At 47.7% G+C, this 1,228-nt stretch overlaps 1 protein-coding gene across 1 annotated transcript in view; it reads right to left on the bottom strand.

Moving 5' to 3' along the window:
- LOC104284469 (DNA replication complex GINS protein PSF2-like) overlaps nt 1-1,228 on the bottom strand; it is a 7,481-nt gene that overhangs the window by 2,239 nt on the left and 4,014 nt on the right. Inside the window, exon 3 of the mRNA XM_009882806.1 lies at nt 583-697. Within this exon, the coding sequence (XP_009881108.1) occupies nt 583-697 (115 nt within the window). The remainder of the gene's footprint in view (nt 1-582; nt 698-1,228) is intronic.

The following is a 1,228-nucleotide window of genomic DNA, read 5'->3' as shown; positions in this document are numbered from 1 at the left end:
CAGGAATGCTCGGTGCAGGCCTCCCTCTTACTGCAGCTCCACTAGTGTTTACTTCTTGTCTTTCTCAGTTTCCCTTGAAATGACACAAGGGAGGGTGCCATGGTTCTCACTTTTTACAGAGTGAGACGACATCCCATTTCTGATGCCCTCGAGGAAAATGATTTCATGGAGTAAATGAACCAGTGAATAAAACATATATATGCTCTCCAAGGTCTCCCTCCTCACAGAGTGACACCCGAGGTTCCTAAAGCTCTTTCTGAACAAGCCTTGCGAGAGATGCAATTGCTGCTCAGAAAGACCAACGGCCGCTGCTGAAGGTGAGTGGCTGAGCTGGGGATTCAATCTAACCCTAGTTCTTCCTCCTCACCAGAGGAACAGAAGTTGAACACCTGACTTAACTGGGAAGATTACACCTCCTGTAAATATAAAGAATTTCAGTGGTGGAACATTAGATCCTTCTCTCAGTTACTTTGTGTTTGTTGAATTAAGCTTCCCACTAATGGTGAAAAACAGAGATCTTTTTTTTTATTTTGTGTTTCTGCTCAACTCCCTGAAGCCCAGGGCCAAAGCTGCTGTCCTTACCAACGTCCATCCATTCCGGAGGAATCAGCCGACACTTCTGCCTCTGCTTCAGATTAATGGCCAACCAGACAGGCACTTCCACTGGCAAGCCAGGATTGAAAGGACCCAGATCTCCCTGGAGGACAAATTGAAGATGAGAGAAAGGCAGCAGCGAGGGCTAGGACACCGCAGTACTCATCTGCTAATTTGGCCTCAGTCATCTCCAGAGAGAGTGAGCTTCCAGGGGATTTTGAAAAGCCTGAGTCAAATAGCATCTGAATTTCCTCCTCTCGCTTCCATAATTCTCGCTCTCAGACTTTTCCTCCTCTCCCTTGAGAAGTAATAACTAACGTTTCCAGTGCATTTTCTATTTCAAAGCATTTCACAGAAGTTATAGCCAGAAATTACATCTACTCTCAGACTTTTCCTCCTCTCCCTTGAGAAGTAATAACTAACGTTTCCAGTGCATTTTCTATTTCAAAGCATTTCACAGAAGTTATAGCCAGAAATTACATCTATCCTGGAAACACAGCCCCCCAGGCTCAGGCCGAGGCGCTGTCAGAGGCACGCGGCAGCGGAACACAGCTCACACCACCAGCATGGCAGATCCTGGTACCCGCTGCCAGAGCTGGGGGCTCAGCACCCAGGGCAGTCGGTCACCCCCCCC

This window comes from Charadrius vociferus, unplaced genomic scaffold (assembly GCF_000708025.1).
Source record: "Charadrius vociferus isolate BGI_N301 unplaced genomic scaffold, ASM70802v2 scaffold714, whole genome shotgun sequence".
Lineage (NCBI taxonomy): Eukaryota > Metazoa > Chordata > Aves > Charadriiformes > Charadriidae > Charadrius > Charadrius vociferus.
Note: the sequence above shows the minus strand (reverse complement) of the source record. Positions and strands in the feature narration are given on the sequence as shown.